This window comes from Camarhynchus parvulus, chromosome 4 (genome assembly GCF_901933205.1).
Source record: "Camarhynchus parvulus chromosome 4, STF_HiC, whole genome shotgun sequence".
NCBI lineage: Eukaryota > Metazoa > Chordata > Aves > Passeriformes > Thraupidae > Camarhynchus > Camarhynchus parvulus.
In genome coordinates this window covers 48764250-48783043 of record NC_044574.1, presented here as the reverse complement: position 1 = coordinate 48783043, position 18794 = coordinate 48764250, and the positions used below count along the sequence as shown (strand labels likewise).

The 18794-nt window shown below is 39.4% G+C and overlaps 2 protein-coding genes across 4 annotated transcripts in view; both read right to left on the bottom strand.

Moving 5' to 3' along the window:
- The window catches only part of CENPC (centromere protein C), a 28359-nt gene extending 14160 nt beyond the window's left edge, over positions 1-14199 (bottom strand). The window contains exons 1-14 of one of the 3 annotated variants that reach the window (XM_030947984.1): positions 14087-14199; positions 12749-12795; positions 11628-11689; positions 11216-11304; positions 10058-10148; positions 9735-9954; positions 8648-8851; positions 8094-8473; positions 6606-7443; positions 6016-6054; positions 4726-4793; positions 3575-3643; positions 1796-1900; positions 918-1016 (exon numbers count right to left, since the gene is read on the bottom strand). In XM_030947984.1, the coding sequence (XP_030803844.1) occupies positions 918-1016; positions 1796-1900; positions 3575-3643; positions 4726-4793; positions 6016-6054; positions 6606-7443; positions 8094-8473; positions 8648-8851; positions 9735-9954; positions 10058-10148; positions 11216-11304; positions 11628-11689; positions 12749-12795; positions 14087-14101 (2326 nt within the window). In that variant the 5' untranslated portion in view covers positions 14102-14199. The remainder of the gene's footprint in view (positions 1-917; positions 1017-1795; positions 1901-3574; positions 3644-4725; positions 4794-6015; positions 6055-6605; positions 7444-8093; positions 8474-8647; positions 8852-9734; positions 9955-10057; positions 10149-11215; positions 11305-11627; positions 11690-12748; positions 12796-14086) is intronic. The other 2 variants (XM_030947985.1, XM_030947986.1) reach the window with 2 other exon arrangements.
- A 2426-nt stretch (positions 14200-16625) lies between these two features.
- The window catches only part of UBA6 (ubiquitin like modifier activating enzyme 6), a 29369-nt gene continuing 27200 nt past the window's right edge, over positions 16626-18794 (bottom strand). The window contains exon 34 of the mRNA XM_030947875.1: positions 16626-18291. Within this exon, the coding sequence (XP_030803735.1) occupies positions 18156-18291 (136 nt within the window). The 3' untranslated portion in view covers positions 16626-18155. The remainder of the gene's footprint in view (positions 18292-18794) is intronic.

The window sequence follows — 18794 nt, the reverse complement described above, 5'->3', positions numbered from 1 at the left end:
TTTGATGAGCTTTCCCTAAACCTTCTCTAGTCCTACCACTTTCTTTTTGAGGTAAGGAATAAAACTTACATGAAATACATGTAAAATCAGAAATTGGTACCAACAGTGATTGTTTTCTTCCTTATTTCTCTGATGATTATGTCAGTCCTGATTAGTTTAGTACTAGAACCATATGGCATTTTCTGTGTTTGTTAGCACTTTTTTTAATAGTTCTATAACTTCACGGAGAAATGTTTCAGTTTCAAACAAAAGCTCTAGACAGTCCCCATAAAGGCTCTATAGCATTACAACATCTTCCAGAGAGCACAGCAAAAATAATTTGGCTTTTGGACTTTGACTCTCTTTTCTGAGCACTACTTACACATTTATTATATACTGGTCAGAGAGTCTAGGTTTGCTTAAACATTGATTTATTGCCCACTTTTAACCATTTTATGTGCTGCTCTTAAAGCTCTCTCTTCACCTAGAGTGTTGTGGTTTTGTATTTAAACTACAACAGCTTGAAGCCCTACTAACACTCTCTACTACATTTTTAGATGTATTACAGGCTTCAGCAAAATGGCTACAAGTTTTTATACCTTAACCATGCACACTAGCATCATGAGCTGAACACAAAATGAGTACAGTTTAGTCTCTTCAGCCTCTGCTTTAAAGGCACAAGAGCACTTCTGGGTACGTCTAGCATTTCTTCCTTTCTTATGCTGAAAAGTGAACAATTTTACAACAATGTACAGCATTGCTATAGATCCAGTAGGAGCAGGTTTTTCCTCATCAGATCACATTAATAAATTATGGTACAAAATTATTTTCACCCAGAGAGAGAACTGAGTGATTACAGGAGAAAAATCTTACAGCAGTAGAGCATTTGATTAAAGAGACTTTTTAAAGTATCCAAAGGAAAAAGTCTTTGTTCCTACCTGGTTTATCTGTTTTCTGCTTGGGACAATCCTTCCTCCTTTTACTCTTCCTGGGAGACTCTGTTTCTGGATGCACGAGTCCACTAATCACAAGCCCTGCTGAAACAAAGGAAGTTAAACAAAGTCCACTAAGTCATACTAAATTTAAAAGAATGCAAACTTGCACAAGCAATCAGCATTTCAGTTGAGAATAGACTTCCTTGATGCTGAACTTTTCAGATCACTTTAGAAAGCCAGAACAAACAAAAAACTTTTTAACATTAAGTACTTTGGAGTGCAATGCAACTTGAGACATTTTGAAAATTATTTTATCAAATTTCAGTCAAAGAACATTTCAGAAAGCCATGACATGCAAATAATTTTTAGGATAAAATATCACTTTTACAGACATAAAAAAATACTATTTTGATTGAATTGTCAGTAAAAAAATTACTGAGAACAAGATATATTTTCTCACTTAGGGTATTTAACACTGAGACTATAAAATGTTATAGTATCTGCTCTCAAAAACAATCCTTACACAAAAAGAAATGCTCCAATGAATGGTCCAGTAGATTGTCTCTTTTTCCAGTATCACACACAATCTCTGACATAAAAAACCCACTAGTACAGGGAAACTGTTCTGTTCTTCCCTCAACAGTGAAGACAAAAGTACTTAGCATGCTCCGCTGATGATATTTTCAGCTGACAAAGGAGTGTCAAAAGAGAAGAAAACTACATGGAGAGATAAGACTAAGTAACTGGAGACCACAAATAATCTTTTTTAAAAAATAACACAATAGTAAGCATCTCGAGGCTTGCACAGCACAAGATCAACTCAGATTTTTCTTTTCTGCTTTATCAGAAGGAAGCAAATATTGGTATTTTGGAACTAATACCTGAAGGCTTCATAGTATAGTTTACACGCTCGCCTCTCCAGTATTCCAGAGGTCTCAGCCGTATCCTTTTTGTCCGACGAACATTAGGTGTGTTAGAAGGCATTACTGATTTCAAGGATGAAGTCATTAAGTATGAAAGAAAAATTCAGAGACAGAAAATATTAAGTATTCTTTCCTCTTGTTCTGTACCACAAGTGGGTCAGCCCTTTCCAGCTGATATTTTTATCACATTGCTATCACGACAAGAAAATAGGATTCAAGTATTACCAAATGCCTTCTTTTGCATAAATCAGTATTTCACCCTCCTTTTTCTTAAACAATCACCACCCTGACTTGACTTTAGATTTCATTCTATATATCTTAGTGAACGACTGATACACAGACATTAGGAGCTCAAGTTCAATGACAGCAAACATGCTACATCTGTGAAGACAAAGTTCTCAACAAAGACTAAGAATCCTGCCTGAATCTGGGGGATTTCATTAGCAACCATGAAAAGGCACTGCCTCAGTTATGGGAAGGGGAGGATAACAGAGACTGCCTAAGTACATCCTTCTCTTCCACATTCAGAAGTCCTGTTTCCAGGGTCCAGAGGAGCAACACTTCAGCAAAAAGAAAGTTGAGACTGTGTGATTAGTACATCTGAAGATAAATATCTGACAAATCCTGGAAATGTGTGGTTTCTTTTTGCAGTCTCAACTTTGAAGTTGTGTAAGCTGCCACATATGAATACAGTACGATATTTTAGTGCTTGTAAGAAGAGTAAAAGCCCCTTAATATCTCAAAGCAAATTAATCAAGAATATTTAAATGTTAAAAATGGTAAATATGAATCAGTTGCTGAAAGTTTTTGAAGGTAGACAACTAAAGTGTTGTGCATAAAGTAATAATGAAGTCAATAAAAAAACACCCACAATGTAAACAGACAAGCATGGGACTACAACTGACTGCATGACCATTGTTCCATCCTATCCAGACTCAGACCACCACAGAAAGCAGGTTATTTGCATCCTCAGTTTTACTGCATAAAACCAATTCAAACTCTTACTGTTCTCACTGTACAGTAAGAGTTTGTCCTGACTCAGTTTTTTAGGAATATATTCAGTGCACACAGCTGGGTGTGGAGCTGCAGTGCCAGCCAGAGACCAAGCTCTGCATGAGAGCCTCAGGCAAGAGGCCATGAGCTGATGCTGAGCCTTTGAACCACAGTGGGGACAGGGACCTCTGGCCCAGCCCAGTGACCAGACACTCAAGGACACAGCAGGAGCTGAGGACTCAGCTGGAAGGACCAGCAGCACTCCAGACTGTCAAGCACACAGAATGTGAGGGTACAAAAGCCCAGATAGTCCTTGGTTCCAGTTTAAGCTGTTATTCTGTTGCTACACAATAAAATTACTTAAAGGAAACAGAGGTCTGAGACTCTGCCATGAGGAACCCAGAGGCAAGCCAGGAAGGAAATCTTGTCTGGCTGTGTACAGAGTCAAAGGGGGCACCTGTCAGGGCACTGGAGCTACCCACTGTAAAGGGGTTTCAGTCCCAGGACTTCAAGTCTGTGGTGGTGGGAGTGTGACTGCCAGAGTGGCTCCTGGATGGTCAGATCTGAAAGTTTCCTTAACAAAATACCATGAAAAACCAAAGTGAAGAAATAACAAACCCTATCTGTAAATACTTATAAACAGATGAACCCATTTCTAGGTGTTTGTCTGTGTCTCCTTCAGTAACATTTAAAGCAAGTTGAAAATGCACTTGCATTTACACACATATTTTAAAATACTCTTACCTATTTTATGCTTTGCTATTTCGTCTGACAACAGATGTCTTAATTTGTAATTCAAGTCTTCAGAATTATCTGAAAACACATTCAAGAACCCCATCACCAAAGGCATTTATTACTCCTGACTTTTATTCAATATGCCAACTAGAAGCAACCAAAAGTAACACAAGCAGAAGTCCCAAGGATGGTGCTTCCACCAACACCTTTTGCTATAAACATATATTAAATCCAGTGTAGATAAACAGTATCTGTAATTAGTTTTAAACAGAGTAAACTTAAAAATTTCTTGAAAACTATACATTCAAGTAAATACTCCTCAGACCTATCCCTCTTGATAAAGTAAACATTGACAAATTATAAACTATACACATAATTTTATTGATCAAAGTGCAAGGTCATTCAGATTTATATCACTAAAACCTAACTTCAGAACAAATTTTTTACCAGAACACACACAAAAGTAGGTATCTGAAAAAAAGCATTGCATGGACTAATGACAGCCACATCTGGCTCTGAAGCACTAAGGAAAAGACTTTGTATCTCCATGGCTCATGTTCATTTCAACAACATGTGGAACTTGTGCAGTGAAATTTAAAACTGAAACTAAACAAATAATAATAACCCTCCCCACACAAAAACCCCCAAACACAAAACCAAACAAACAACTAACAAAAAAAAAAACCTAACACAACAAAGCAAACAAAAAAAACCCAGAAACAAAAAATCAAACAAAACAAACAACCCCTCCCACAAAAAAACACGAAACCAAAGTATTCTTTGGGGAACAGGCCATGACTCCATCAATGCTGTAATTTGGCTCAGGTTTACCTGAAGTGACTGCATACAGGACCATCACATGGGAACCCATCAAACTGGTACAAACTGAGCCTGAAAATTTTGTTCAAAGTATTTTAGAAAGAATAACTTTATCCTGGTATGCATGATGCCAAAACACGGAGGGCTACGTTCTCCCAAAGCTAACCAGATAAAGCTGGCATGCTGTACCACACACTTGGATAGAAATGTAACCACAGCCAATAAAATCTGCATTTCTTCTTCTGGACAAGCTGAATACAACCGAAATTACTGAACTGTCAGTCACAGTTTATAAGAAGCTTATACATAAAATGCAAGGAATTACAAAGTTCAAACATTACCTGAAGATATATCACCCTGCTCAGGAGACTTAGCGCTGGAAGTAAGTCCATCTTCTGGAACAGGCCCACTGCAAAGGAAAAAAAATACACCTGCTTGAACATATCAAAGGAACATTACAGCACTACCAAGAATAGCAAATAAAGCTTTTTTCAGATCATGTGGGCTGGGTTCTATTTTGCTTATAAACAAGTCTATACCATTTACATGCTGAAGCAAATGACTACTCCTTAAAAATCATAGGTCAGAAGTTCATTAACTACTCCCCTACTCAGTCATCAGGAAGACAATTAGTATTCACACCTCCTCTCTAAAGAGGTTTCCTAAACTTTTTTTCTCCATTCCAGAACAGACCTTCTCACCACCTCTGTAGCATTACCTTACAATTTTCCATATACCATAATTATAAAAGATAATTTATAATTAAAAGAGCTTTAAAGAGTTGCTTTGCATACTCTAAGGAAAGGACAGAAAAATAATACGTAGCCTGTTATGAAATCCTCCCCATAAAATGCTAACAATTTACACATATAACTCTAACAGAGATTCTCTAGCAATCAAGCCACTTGTCACAGAACTTCTCCTACAGCCTTAGAATCAGCACCCTTGACCTTCCTTCTTCCCCCATCTGAGGCTGTGCTTCACTGCTTTTACTGTGCCAATGAAGTTCAGCTGTTATCCACCCCAACTCCAAAAGGTGCATTTCAATTACCTAGGTTAGCAAATCTACACTGCAAATTTGTCCAGGTCAGTCTGCAGCAAGTTCCCCTTAGAAATAAAGCCCCCAACATTTTCAGTACAATGACTGCATAAGAATTTAATAAATTCAGAGACTGCCACTCCTGTTTGCTTCGTTTTTAAGTTTCCATCTCATGAAAGGGGAAGATACATGCTTATGTACATGCACAAAGAGTCTGGATTGTAGACTGAGCTCTATATCCTACTTGACATCAATTTTATTAGTGCAGTTGTCATTAGTTCTAGGAGCACTGATCTTTCTGTTCAAAAATTACACACTAATGTGGAAGCAAGCCTCAAAGGAAAGAAATCCCCAAAGGCAATAAGCTTATAATGACCCCCTATTCATGACAGGAAGAAAAATTGTATTACTTTATTAACTGCATTAGCAGAGTATTTAAAGCCCTCAAGCAGGAATCACAACACTGTTCTACTCAGTGTTTCACCAGTAGAGCACAGAACAGAGCAGCTGTACCAGCTGCCCACTCTCAGGGCGTCTCCTTGGGGCAGAAGTAGGATTAAAGTAACGTTTTTCAGATAACTCAGGAAATTACCTTTGGCAACTCACAACCTTCCCAGCTACAAAGGAATCCCTAGAAAAGGAAACAATACTCTTATTATATTTGGTGTTAACTAAACTTAATGAAAGGAACCTGTAGGTCAATAACTCTATGTCGTGAACAAAACTATAAAGAAGACATTAAAAAAATTTAAAAGCAATGCAAAGACCAGTGATTATCAACCAGGTTTTAGACCACTTGAATTTAGTCTTTAGATTGACAAAAATAAATATAGCTGAAGAATTACATGCTGTATTTTCTAAATTTATTTTTAAAAAGGAACCAACTTGACAGTGAAGTTATTCCATGGGTGGTGGGGTTGTGTTAAACTAGATCTGCTTCGGAAGTCTCACAAGAAAACTTCAACTAGAACAATTTTCCTCATGTAGGAGACACTAAGTATGGCACCCAGCTTTGAGAAAAGAATGTTGATTAAACTGCTTGATTTCTCTATTAACTATTCAACCAGCCTCAAACTACCATGTACTTGAACTGGGCCATCACTGCTTAAAAGCTGACAAGATGCATTTAATTATCTACCAAGTTATATACCACATTTGTAAAGAATCACACAAAAAGCTTACTGTGGCCCATGTTGTCTGTTATGTTTTCTTTTGTTACTTTTTATTTTCACATCTGGTAACCTCTTTTTTTTCCTTGCTGTGTCCTGTATAGAAGAGCTGTCAGAATCTGTTTGAGACTCAGAGCCTTCAGGGCTTGAGTGAAGAACTTTATTGGTTCTACGTGGAATCTTTTTGGGTATCTTCCCTGAAGACTTGGCAGACCATTTCTTTCCAGGATTCTTCACACTCTCCACAGGATGCTGGAGTGCTTTTAGAGGAGTTCTGTTATTGGCATCACCAGGTGACTCTGGTGTGTGTAATGCATTTCTAGGCTTTTCAGGCTTAGTCAACTTCTGAATCACAGGAGTCCCTAATTTCTGATGCAAAGATGTGGTGCACACTTCATTCAGTTCTACAGGCTCTCTTTCAAGCTCTTCTTCACCAGGTCCACTGTCAGAACTCTCCTCTCTTTGTAACTGAGGCTTTTTATTACTACCTTTCTGGACAGATATTTTAAGCTTTTTCCTTTGAGTTACTGTCTCTCTCTTAGCTACTTTGACTTTTGGAAGTTTCTGCTTAGCAGTTTGTTTCTTCTTAACTAAATGCTGAGAAGCTTTAGAAGCCACCTGCAGATTCTTGGAAGACTTGGGAGACTTTTTCAGTGACACAATCTTCTCTTTCTGATGCCCAGATGAAGGCATAGGCAAATCCTCACTTGGCATATTTGTTTTACGCTGCTCTTCATCAGATGATTCCGTTTCCAGTCCAGGCCATATTGGTTCTTCAGCTTCTGGTTTCCAAGATGTGTTCTTTTTCTGGTTTGGAGAGTCTTGTCTAAGTGCATCCTTTTTAGTCTTTCCTGTCAATTCACAAAATATTGGGACATGAATACCTTTTCCCATTAAACCTGAAGATTTATGTTAACATCTGAATGCACAAAAAATCCCCAAAGAATCAAAATGGGGGAAAAAAAAAAAGAGGTATCACAAAACCAGTTTTATCACCACTGGCTAAAAGAGGGCTTTCACTAAACTATAGTCCATAAAAAACTTTTCAGTGTTCTTCCCGTATTTCCTAATAAAAAAAGGGGGCAGAAATGTTACATTCAGTCTGCTTTCCAGTTTTCAGTGTTTCATGCTACAAAACCCTTCACAAATAATTCCTAAAACTCAATCCCCTTCCTGTCCAAATATAACTGCCTTTCTATGGCAAGAGGAACAAAAGCTTGTTGGGTACCTACTTTCTGTGACTCTTCATACAAGATGGCAACACTGCTAATTTAATTGTTAATGTTCTAACAGGAAAGGCAAAGGATGTGGTGAAAAAAGTGAAGACACTGTCTCACTGCCTCTCTGTCTCACCCAAATCTAACTACACAACTGAAATACCAGAAAAGAAATCTATTGATGTTTATCATCTAATTTATTACAATTTTCTTATAAACCATCAGAAAATAATCCAGTAATGTGACCTGTATGGTCAAGTCTGAAGAGCTGTTAAATAACTTACCCACACAAGTACTCTTTCGGCTTTGAGATGTAAGGACATTTTCTTCACTATTAGGGATTGGATCTGACACTGACGTTTCTTTGAAGTCAAAAGCTCCAACATCTGGATGATCCAGTTTCTGTTTAGTAAGTGCTTTACCCTGTACTTTTCTCTTCTTGACTTTCTTCTTCTGTGTCTTCTCCTTTTCAGAGGGCTGAGGTTTAGAAATGGGAGCTGCAGAGCCATCATTTTTTGATTTTTTCTTCTTAGTGGGTATCGAAATCCAAGAAGCAAAAGATGCACCATCTGATTCATCAATTAAAAATTCGCATTCATTTTCTATTTCTATTTCTTGATATTTCACAGGACGAGGAGATGGTGGTGATATGGAAGTTGAATATCTAAAGAATGGAGGGAAAAAACATTCATATCAATCAGGGTGGGGGGGAAATTGACTTTCAGTCTTTCAAATCTAGTGGTAACTCCCCACACCTAGACACAGTACAGAATGTTCCTCAAAAGAATTATTATAAAGTTCATCCATCATACGCTCCATATTAAGCCTCCATACAAACCTCTGTCCAAGTGTTCTTGTTGATACAGCTGCTAAGACAGCTGAAGAGAAGGTCTTCTCTGTCCGGGCAGATGATGCAGTAACACCTTCTGTTCCTTGCACAGGAACAACCTGCTCATCTCTCCCAGGCTGAGGTCCTTCCAAATTTTCCACTTCTCCATGGCTCTTTGCTGCAGCTGGAGTACTCCACTTATCAAAATGCAATCTACAAATGAGAAATAGCATTCAAATATGCTGCTATAAATCCTGAGTGCACAATAAAGTATTGTGAGGATGAAGAGATGCTCCTGCTGACAGCACCTCACTTCCCATGAATGAGCTTCCCTTTGGAAACTTGCTGCAACACAGGTGAGCAGTAGGGCTTTCCAGTATAGTAGCAAGTGCCCACAGGCAACATGGAGTCAGCATGTGACCCTTGATCAAAGTAAAGGCTGCTCAGCCTTTTTTTTCAGCAAGAAAAATTCTTAATTTTAGGAGGATGTGCTTGAGAAATTGTCAGGTTTCCTAGTTGTAGGTGCACTGTCTTTCCAATCTCATTCCATCAATGGGAGTCAATGGGATCAGTGTCAGTCCATCATTATGATCTACCCCAGGGGTTCAGTCCTCCAGGAAAGCAGAACCGTGGCCAGGACACTGGCCAGCGCTGCAGTTCAGCTTCAATTCTTCCAACAAGGAGATAATAATCACAACTACAGCTATTTTACTTTGAATAAAGTATTTGTATATTCAGAGCAAGAGGAACAATGACTGCTCATTTCTGCTTTAACAAATTTTTGTTAACTTTTAAAGGCAACGCTGTCAACAGGATTCACTGAAGAAGTCTAGACAATCTGAGAAGCTGATACTTTGGTGCACTTTCCTGGAAAAAAAGAGTTTAAATTTATTTTGACAGGCTTCCTTCACTTGGGTACTGCACTTATCACCAGAATATTAAATAAAATATAATTCTGCCCTTTCTAAACCCAGATACAGAACTTCCTAAAAAGCTTCCAATCATTTATTATGAGTTCACAATTCAAACTTGATTTACCCTGAGGTGGAGGGCACACCTGGACTATGACACCACAACCATGTTCAGCTCTACTTACTTAACTGCAGGAGAAGCTTTCGCTTCCTCCACAGGAAGAGGTGATCCAACAGCCCCACCATTATTCTCAGGGTCCAAAGGCACAGCCAGATGCTGGCACGGTGCTTCAGCGTCTTTTAAAGTATTTTTTTTTTCACTTTTAGACACAGGAGACTCTGTCTTTTTAGAAGTAGCTACGTAATCAGGTGTTGCAGGCTTCAGGTGTGAGTCACATGACAGTCCTGCCATATATATAGAACAAGTTTAATTCTTTTACTTAAAACCTTACAAAAGGCCAAGAAATAGTTACTTTAAAAACCTTAATTCAGTAATAGTGTGACCAACCTCTGCTGCTGACTGGTTTCAGCGGTGATGCAGGTGAGGGTTCTGTAGACTCACGGGCTCTTTTCACAGAGCTGGCTGACCCTGCCTTGGGCTGTCATAGTTGGTAACAAATAATGAGACAACATAAAATATTTGATAAAGCAACAGTATTTTAACAGGAACATACATTTCTATAGAACATGAATGTAATTCATGTTATTCCCTTAATTCATACTCATTCAAATCACAGTTCTATTTCACCCAAACACTTCAACTTTCTATGGTGTAAAACTCTCTAAAAGTAACTGTAAATTTCAAACAACAGGTAAAACAGTGTGTACACTAAAAATCTATATGCAGCTTTAACCAGACATCTGGCTAATCTCGAGGTAAACTACCTATTATTGTCATTAGAATGAATTCATTTAAACTGTTTAATTACCCTTTACTAAGACAGGCTGAGGTTTAGCAAGAATTGATTTGAGATTATATTCTAACATCAGACTAAATTAAACAAACACCATTTTAAGGTTGCTTCTTCTAAACCCTACCATTAATAGAATATCCTACTTAAAAAAGTAAAATCAAAATAATAAAACTAAATATACATTCTAGATTATTGGCATCACATTAACAGGATGTGCTCAGGCAGAACATTAACAAGGCCCTCACCTTGTTTCCACTCATCAACAAAGTTACAGACATATGAAGTTATTGTACAGATAACTATCAGGAGTTATCCAGCTGCTTTTCTACATGAATCCCCATTAAATTTTATTGCCCATCTGATAGCTAAGAACTGTGCCCATGTATTTGGCAAAGTGACCACAGCCAACTCCAGTGGAGTCCAAGACAGCCATACCCACCACCAGTAATAAGGCAGCGTGCTTCAGCCTCAGATCATGAGAAATTTAACTATCCTGGACAAAAAGCTGAAGAAGCTTTCATTAGTAAAAACCCAAGGAAAAAAAAACTATTAAATAATTCTACTTATAGAATAGTTACTATTAGAGCACAACAAACTAAGAAAAACCACACATTTTCAACAACTATCATAGATCATTAAATTGTAGCCTACATACTTTTACAGTGCTCATACACAACCAAATGCTACAGAATTGAACCTGTACCCACAGGAACCTTTATCCAGTGCTACACTATGACACTGACAGAACTCACCCTTTGTCTCTGGATTGAAGTTCTCTTCTCATTTTTCAAAACAAAGGTTGAGCTATTTGGAGAGTTTATTGTAAGATCACTGCTGCAACCTGTGAAGAAAAAAAACAGTAAATATGGGAATCTTGGAATTGTCCAGGTTTTATTTATTTTAACAAGTTCTAAGGCTCACTAAGGTCATGTAAATCCAAACAAGAAAGCAATCAGATGCTTGGGAAAGAGATTATAAGACAGCTAAGACAGAGTTTTAAAAAGCTGAGAAGGGGCTCTTCTTAAAAACCCTGAGAAATACAACTTTTATCTATTTTATCCCTATTTTTTATTTCTATGTACTTACCACTAAATATAGCACAAGGAAGAAAATAATTATTTTCTTTTATCAGCAAATCAAGCAAAACACCAAATTAGAGCTTACTATCAAAACAATCCTGTATGAGTTTCAGTACGTTTTGACCTGGCTGTAGATCAATCTTATTTCTAGAAAGAAGAAAGAAAAATATTTTCAATCAAAAATGTCAAATGCTCTTATCCCAAATGTTAATATAGCAACGTTTTACTTCTAAATATTTTAGGTTATTATTTCTTCAAGTTCAGACTTTAATACATTTTTACCTACCATTTCCATGCATAGATATCTGCGAAGAAATTTGTCTAAGTAGGAATTCCAGGAAAAAAAGCCTCACTGCCACAGATTATAATAAGAACGAAGAATTATCTCTACATTAAAGAAAACTGCAATTACTGCAACAGCCCTGAGGTAAATGAACTTTAGGCTGACTAGAGTCTCACTTGAACAAGTAATCTTTTTATAAATCAGACCTGGAGCTATGTTGCCTGCACAGTGATGCAGTCACAGCAGACCTAGAACCAGGCCTGAGGTATTCTATCCATAAGCAAGTGACCAGCTCAGCTGGTTGGATTATTATTTCAAACCAGCACAAATGGAAAGGGCACAAGTGAGTGATTCACCAGCCAGACAATGTTGATCAAAACCAAAATAACAGAAAAGCCATGGAGTTTTGCTCCCATAATGATCACGATATACCTTTAAAAACAACTAATTGTGTACATTTGGTAAACTCATTAAATGCATTTCCAGAAATGAATTTCAGCATCAAAAACCTCACAGACTCCTAACTCGCATGTAAAGAACATCACAGCACTGCAAATGCTCAAACTCATCTCTAACATTTACCAGCAAGGTCCAAATACGCTGGAACTCTGCCTGGGTTTAATTTCTCTACTCCTTGAAAGGCAACATGTTTGCACAGATTACTGTTCCCCTACTCAGGCAGCCCAGTTAGGGGTACATTAGGTACAGCTACCCTGCAACCTGCTGCCTCAGCAAAGGGAAACCTCAGAGCCTTGTCCCCCCACAGACCGTGCTCCTCCTACCACTAAGAAAAACAAGAAATTTGTGTAACATCATATTATCAGTTTAATAAGGTACATCAAGTAGTTTTGACATTTAGCTCTAAGATAAAAATCCAGGTAAATTTTTCAGAATCTAAGAATAGATGTTTAAATGTAAATTACCCTCCTCCATGGCAGAATCTTGCTCTGTAGTCTTTTTTTAAACGATTCTGTGAAGAAATAAGAATCAATTTTTACTAAGCATGACACTTGACAGAAAAACAAGTAAGCAGATCTTGAGGATTCTCGAGACATCTTGAAGTAGTGGGAGAGTGGGAGTTATTGCAGCACTGTTTTTCTTAGAACGCCACAGTGCCTCTTCATACATTTGAAACCCAAGTATAACCAGTCATTCGAGCAGCAGACAGGACTCCAGCCATTTACCACAACTAGAGCAGTAATAATTCATGCAGCAGCACATTCTCTGTGTAATCAAATAAAGCTGCTGATCTGGGAACCTGCAATGGTTGTAGGGGATAAAATGGGAATAAAGGGCAAGAAAAATTCAACAGCAAAGCAGAGTGCAGTTCTTCACAAATGGGACAGGAAAATATCTCAAAAAAAATGCAAATGTTTAGCTGAAAAACAACTATAACATCTTCCTGATTCGTGTAAATTTAGAACATTTAGCAATGTGGAGAGTACCTAATCCTAGCACAAGAGAATTCTGTACGTTTTTGTGAAGTTTGCCATACTGGCAGTAGTTTGCATTTCACTGTGATTCCCTTTGGATATTACTTCCGGTATCAAAAATAATCAAACTCTATACGGATAGATTTCACTGCAAATTTTCAACATCGGTTTAAAGCGGCAGAAGGAAGATACAGGGAAAAAACTAACCAAAAGCTACCACTTCAGAAACTCTACAGAACCACGCTCCGCAGTCAATCCGGCACTCGGACATGAACACCCTTCCCTTCGCAGCAGAGTGCAGCATAATGCACTGCGCACTGAAGAAATTAACATTTCCTGCCAAGGACCTAAAAGAGCCTTTAACAATTCATTCATTATTGTGTTCGTGCCGCGCTACACATGAAGAATTTTAAAACTTAAGCACGATTCTAGCGTGCCCGCACAAATGTCCTGCTCTTCATGCGCTCACTCCCCTTGGAAGTCCGCTCTCCCGAGGCAGCCTGAGGGGAACGGGGTCTGGCACAGACAATGGTGCGCTCAGGGGAACGGGGCTCCCGCCAGACCAGCCCCACAATTGTCTGTGCCAATCCCCGGACCCGGAGTGAGCGCGGAACCCCAATGCCAGCCTCGCTCTCCTCAGGGGGAAGTGGAAGACCGGCCCGTCCCTCCCCTCAGGAGCGCGCCGAGGGCCGCGCCTCTGCGCTACGGACGGGCCCGGCCGCCGCCCACAACAAACCAGACAGACAAACACAGACAGACAGAGACACACACGCGGACAGACGCGGGCATACAGAGACACACAGAGCGGCCGCTGCCGCGCTCTCTCACCAAGGCCTGCGCCATCCCGGACCGGGGCCGGCGCGCGCGCGCGCGCCCAGCGCCGCCTTCGAACCTCGCGCGCCTTTCACGGCGGGCGCGCGCGCACGGCCGGCGGGCGGCAGCGCCCCGGCCACGCCCCCCCGGCCCCGTCCCATTGGTCGGCGGCCGCCGCGCGCCCGGCAGGGCAGCTCGTTTAGGCGCGCGCGGCTGTTGCGCTTGCGCAGAAGCAGCCGCTGCACCCGTCCCCCCCGCCCTTTCTGTGAGGGGACGGGCGGGGGATGCTTCCCGTTCTTTTATTTCGCCCGTGGGAAACTCCAGTTCAAATCCTCGGGCTTCCAAACGCTACAAAGCATCCCTTGTCACCACGGGGCCTTGCAATTTTTTCTTTAAAATTCTACTGAAGAACTCAACAATGAGCAAAAAACAACTGCTTGAGAACGTAAGGTCGCAGTACCTTACAGTGCCGGCAAAACACTGCCCAAAAATACAGTTTTAGTGATGCTTTTATCACACACTTGTGACCGGAACACCAGGTCTTATCCCTATCCTTTCTGACCACTAAAGGGAAGGCCCATTCTATTTTAAAAGTACATGATAACGCGGGAGGCTAGCACTTTTCACGAAAATAGTTTAGATCACTTTGTGAAGAGGACGTTACTCAGTGTGCATCAGATCAGAGCTGCAGCTTTTTCCCTATGAAATTTAAACTTGTATGCTGCTGGGACAAGTGGTAACTTAACACTCCTTCCCTGTCTCTCACCCCTGCCATACAAAAGGATGCACGGCACCAACACAGTTCTGCTGCTAGCACTGGCCATGGAATGCTTATGCTTATGGAACTTACGGCTCCTTTAGGCTTTGTACACCATGGATAAGCATCTGGCACCAGCTACTTAATCAACCGCACACAATATACCTTTACTAAAATAAATATTCAAAAGGTCTCTGGTCAAATTTATCAACCTTTGCACAAAGGTTTAGATTGCTGCACATTTGCTTTCTGTAATTGCATACAGATTGATAAATTTTCAAGTTAATTTCAGCTTTTGGCTGAAATTCAGTTCCTTTCTTAAAACTATTGGCCTACATCCACATTGTTCCAAAGACACAAGGAAAATTACAAACATTAAGATCATAAACTTATCTAAAATCTTTACTTGTATTTGATGACAAGTCTGACAGGTGTATGAACTCTCTGTCTAGCTCAAACCCATATTATTTCAGGATGTGAAAAGCCATGAAGAGGTGGCAGCCTGACTGGTGCCAGAGTTTTCTCCCTATATACCACTATTCTTGCATAGTTTTATCTTTTTAATAAGCAGTCACATATTTCACTGTACATAGGAAAAGGGTGAGAAAATAATATGGAAACATCTACTTTTTACTTGTGGTATAGATAATAAAAGCTTAAAACCATCTGATCCATTAAAGCAGTCTTGTTAACAGTATTGAGACCCTCACACAGAATCCTCACCACTCCTAACCTTAAAGAAACATGATGACTACCCAGAGAAAAGTTGATCTGGCTGCTTAATACTTGGCATGCACAAATTAATTAACTGCATCTATTAAGAGTGATAGAAAATCAGACAAAGCTGGTGTTAATATGAGCAAACTCTTCAAGAAAGCATTTGAGTGAGAAGGATCTTCATTACTGATATAAAACTTCATTCCTGCAAATAAACTCTCTCTCAAAGAACCACATTTTGACAGAAAGCTATTTGAAGTGCTCTAGTGGAAAGACAGTTCTTCATTGTGGCAGGAAGACAGCAAGCTTTAGCTGCTCCACAGGAATTGTGCATCAAACAGTCCTAGACAAATAAAAGCTTTCACTGCCATGAACAAAAATAAAAGGAAAAGAGATAAAGCAGTTCTCAGGTTCCAGGTAATGCTACAAGCCTCTAGCTTGGTAGCACTGTGACAACATTGGAGATTTGGCACCCCAAAATTCACTTGCCCAGAGCCTTTTTAGTGTGATCATGCTGAGCATCTGCAGAGACTTTTGATAAAAAGCAGGAACAGATTGAGAAACAGGCTCTATCAAACACAAATACTGAATCAGTGTACTCCACAATCTTCCATATAAACACCTTCACTGAATCAGTGTATTCCATAATCTTCCATTTAAACACCTTCACTCTCCATATCAGAAATTAAAAAATGTTTAAAGCATGAAGAACGGTTTTAATGAGCCACTTGACATGCTGAGTTCTTCTACAGAAAGTCCTCTTGAAGTTACTAGTTCTGAGATTTTACCTAGATTAATTTATATCCAAAAATTTTAAAGGCTAATAAATATCTAGAGCCATTGTGCATTTTTGGTTTTTCCATAACCAACTTTTCAACTGAGCAGAACCCACCCACAGAGCATCCATCTGTCCAACAGACACACACAATAAGAGCAGCATAAAGATAAAGCAATATCTGTAAATTCTGGCTGTGATCCCTGCCAGACTTGACCTGGACTTTTTACAAGGCTCTCAAAGGTGTACATGTTGTCACTGGTAAAAGCCACTGCATGAATTATAGCTGACAGTTTACTTTAAACCCTGAGGACAGTCATATGGCATTCTAGAACAGTACTGAGACTTTACTATTTTTAAATGCTGCTTATTTCAAAAGCATAAGCATGATGTTAACACCACACTAACATAACAGAGTATACTTCCTCAAAGTTTCGTTTCCCAACCTCCAACTGTGAGAGATGACAGTGTTTTCTTGTTGACCTAAACCTTTAAGTGATCCTTAGCACTAATTAGTGACATCATTAAATTAAATGTGAAGACATCCCTAAAGCTTAATAAACTATGATTGAGGATAAACAGCTAAGTTGTTAATAGCCTTTGCAACAGCTGCAGGACATAATTTTCAACAATAATCTCTAAAGCTGAAACATATGAGAGGGTATTTCAGTTTATAGGTTTTTATTCTAATCTTGCCTTGCTCTACTGTGATGGGGAGAAAAAGAGTACTACCTCAAGTACTCACCGCTTAAAATGAGTTAAATGATGATGTTTTTGTAACACACCTCTGCCTCACCACAGCAGCAAAACTAGTCCATAATGATTTCCAATTAAGAAGAAATTTTATAGTTACATATCCCAATAACTGACCAGTGAGGGTAAAACCTCATGGTTCAGTGCAGCTCAGACTTGTTCTGAGGACTGGTGTACAGCACAACAATTTGCTATAGGGAAATGGTACCAAAAGGAGCAGCTGAGGTAACAGTTTGCTTTGACAAACATCCAGAGGTATTTGTCTTTTCCTCCCTTTAAAATCAAGTGCTATAGTGATTTTAATTTGGTGAGGGCAGAAAGGCTCGACCACATTTTCTCTTTGTTGAAGACGAAGTTTTATTGTTGAAAGTGCTAATTTGGCTCTCTGATAGGTTTTCACTTTCCCCATACTGCAGTATTCCACAAAGAACCGTCTTAGTGCAGATAATCAACAATTCCAGCTCTCTGGACTTGAGGGGAGTTTGACAATTTACAGCCCCTGCCTATGTTGAGACTGACAGAAGACAGCTGTGCTGACCACAGCACCACTAAGCAACCACACAAGAAAGCAGCTTCTCTGCTTTTAAGTGGGAGTTTAAGCCTTTCAGATGGATCTAATGTCACGTGTAGATGGCAGCAGTGAAATTCTTGTTTGAGAATGGAGTAACATGTGAAATGAGTTTGAGATGTTCTTAGAACACCAGGAGTATCATAAAATGGTGCTTTTCCTATTTTTTGCACTCTTCCCTAAGCAAATGCAAATTGCCTAATTTGCACATGGGGACCATTTCTTAGGTTCACCATTCTTCTTGCTTTCCTCAATACAAATCTTGCCTTTAAGGTAAGGACTGTACTGGACATTGCATCTCATGGAGTGACCAATCCTCCTTTGAGCAAACAGGCTTGAAGAATACAGGAGCAGAAGAAACAAATCCAGTTTGTCTTCAGTGCAAAGCCACTGATTTTCACCATTTAATTAAGGCTTCACCAAAAAGAAATATATAGTACCATCTTTAATAGCTGAAAATTAGCACACTCCTTTCAGAACAAATGGTCCATGAATGACTTTTGTGTCTCTACCATCAATTGTCTTCCTGAACAAAGTAGTATCTCACTGGTGGCCCGGGCAAGTCTTCCTCTCCATCAGTCTCTGGAGCAAATGAAACTGTCAAATCTACATACTTCTTATCAGCTGATGGTTTCACAAGCTTTTGCATCCTATAAAGAAATGAAGAGCAGTTCATAAATGCACCAGGAGGATTGGCAGTGGGAATTCAGGGCCAGACTAGGAGGAATTTCACTGCCAGCAATGTGTACTGGCCCAGCATACTACAGACCAAATTAAAATAGAGAATACACCACCTCTAAATTGCACACAAAAACTGATCCTCCACCTGAGCTTCAGCAAATAGTATTCCATTTTCCTGACAGACACAGCCCATTAAAGTCTCAGAGTAGTAAAAAATCCTGATATTCACAAGAAGGCAGCTTTATACTATATGACTTTGACTTCATTACATACCCCACTCATTCAAAATTATTTATACAGCTGTAAGAGAAAGCATATAAGCAACGCTTTTGGAGACAGGCTGTAAATTCTCATCTTAGTATGCCAGGCACTCTACAGCTTGGCAGCTCCTCTCTCCCCAGGAGTTTGAAGTAGCTTGCTCATACCTCTCTGCCTGATACCTACTGTCAGGCCTTCAAATCAGTACTCATCA